This window comes from Arabidopsis lyrata (genome assembly GCF_000004255.2).
Source record: "Arabidopsis lyrata subsp. lyrata unplaced genomic scaffold ARALYscaffold_731, whole genome shotgun sequence".
Classification (NCBI taxonomy): domain Eukaryota; kingdom Viridiplantae; phylum Streptophyta; class Magnoliopsida; order Brassicales; family Brassicaceae; genus Arabidopsis; species Arabidopsis lyrata.
In genome coordinates, this window is record NW_003302088.1 from 1 (window position 1) to 1645 (window position 1645).

General features: G+C 30.6%; 1 protein-coding gene across 1 annotated transcript in view; it reads left to right on the forward strand.

Moving 5' to 3' along the window:
- Positions 1 to 837: 837 nt before the first annotated feature.
- The window catches only part of LOC9298381 (non-classical arabinogalactan protein 31), a 1709-nt gene continuing 901 nt past the window's right edge, over positions 838 to 1645 (forward strand). Inside the window, exon 1 of the mRNA XM_002862258.2 lies at positions 838 to 1090. Coding sequence (XP_002862304.1) covers positions 871 to 1090 — 220 coding nt within the window. The 5' untranslated portion in view covers positions 838 to 870. The remainder of the gene's footprint in view (positions 1091 to 1645) is intronic.

A 1645-nucleotide genomic window follows, 5' to 3' on the forward strand; every position in this document is an offset into this window, starting at 1 on the left:
ACGAAATAAATTATATTGCTTTAATAATATATACTATTGTTGTGTGCTATAAATCTAATCATAATTTTGTTTCTTCTCATATAGATTATAGATATACGTGTATTAATCGGGAACAATACATTTTCTCTTTTGAAGGCACCACTAAGTTTCTGAAATTTGCAAAAACCACCGAAGAAGGTATATTACATATGGCAACGTCAACTTTTAAGCCTCTTCCCGCTATCACCAGAAGAAAAATTTAAGGCCAAATCAATGTCTCTTGCCTCTTGGCTTGCACATCTCATTGACACTAGTTTTGGTGTTTTATTATGAATGAGAAATAGTATGTTATTAAAATAGTTGTTTTTAGTTAGTGAATGACTTGAATAGTTGTTTATCTATACAGATTATTTAACATATATCATGTACTATTGATTTGGTGATATTGTAGAGTTAGATATAATAAAAATTTATTTTCAATCAAGTAATATACAAACAAAACAAATAAACTGTTGTAAAAAAAGGAGCATAAATCTAAGGCTTTGACTGAAAAAACATAGTTAGAGTAAACAGAATTGAATGAAATTTTGTAATGTCTTTATCCTTCATTTTTACCCTAAATGGTTGAAAAATTTCAGCTGAAAATTGTCAAGTAATTAAAAATTTACTCTAATTACTGTAGTTTTTTTTTCCTCCCTTTTTCTTTCTTTTTCCCTAGAAATATTACTCTAAAAACCACCGATCACCCCTCAAAATTTATTATTATCATGTAAGAAACGGCTATTAATATTTAGTTATTTATCAATTATCACTTATGAAAACTATGCTTTGGCCTTTGGTTAGTGCTTTAAATATGGCCTTTCCTCTCTTTCTCACTAACAAAGAACAAAAATGGTTTTGGTAATAAAAGCTCTCAAATATCTCTTACTCCTTTCTATCTCCTTGACTTTCATCTATACCAATGAAGTGTCATCCGCTTCTCCGGTGACGACTCCACCGTCTTCGCCGGTGAAGATGAGCCGGAGACTTGTGGCAGTTGAAGGCATGGTTTATTGCAAGTCTTGCAAGTATTCCGGCGTCGATAATCTCTTGGAAGCATCTCCTCTTCAAGGTCCTTTACACTATAACTTCCGATCTCTTTCAAATTTTTAATTACAGTGTAGTCTCCTAGATCTATAACATCATAAATTTACCGCAAAAACTTTTGCCGAACTTGTCTTTGTTTTTTTTGATACAATGTTGTTGCATGTTTATAGAAGATTAATTCCATAGAAATTCTTGAATTAATTTACGTGTTTAAACAAAAAGCATGTATGCATGCATTTAAGGTCTTGCAGCATATATATATATATCCTTTTGATGTCTGCAAAATCTGAGTATTAATTAGTTTTTTGTCACCCAAAAATAATCTGAATTTAGGTTCAAGTCTCGTTTAGCTAACAATGCATGTTAGACTGATTTCTGAATGAAAGAACTTGAATTAACGATTTTAATCCATCAAATCAATGTGACTAAATGTTTTCCAAAGCACTATGCTTAAGGTAAATTCCACTTCTAATAAAATAGGTTGGTAATATTCAGCCCCGGCTCAATATATTTGAGAGCCTTAGGGCAAAAAAATTTTTTTGGCCTATTATTATATACAAAGAGAAAATTTATTTAATTT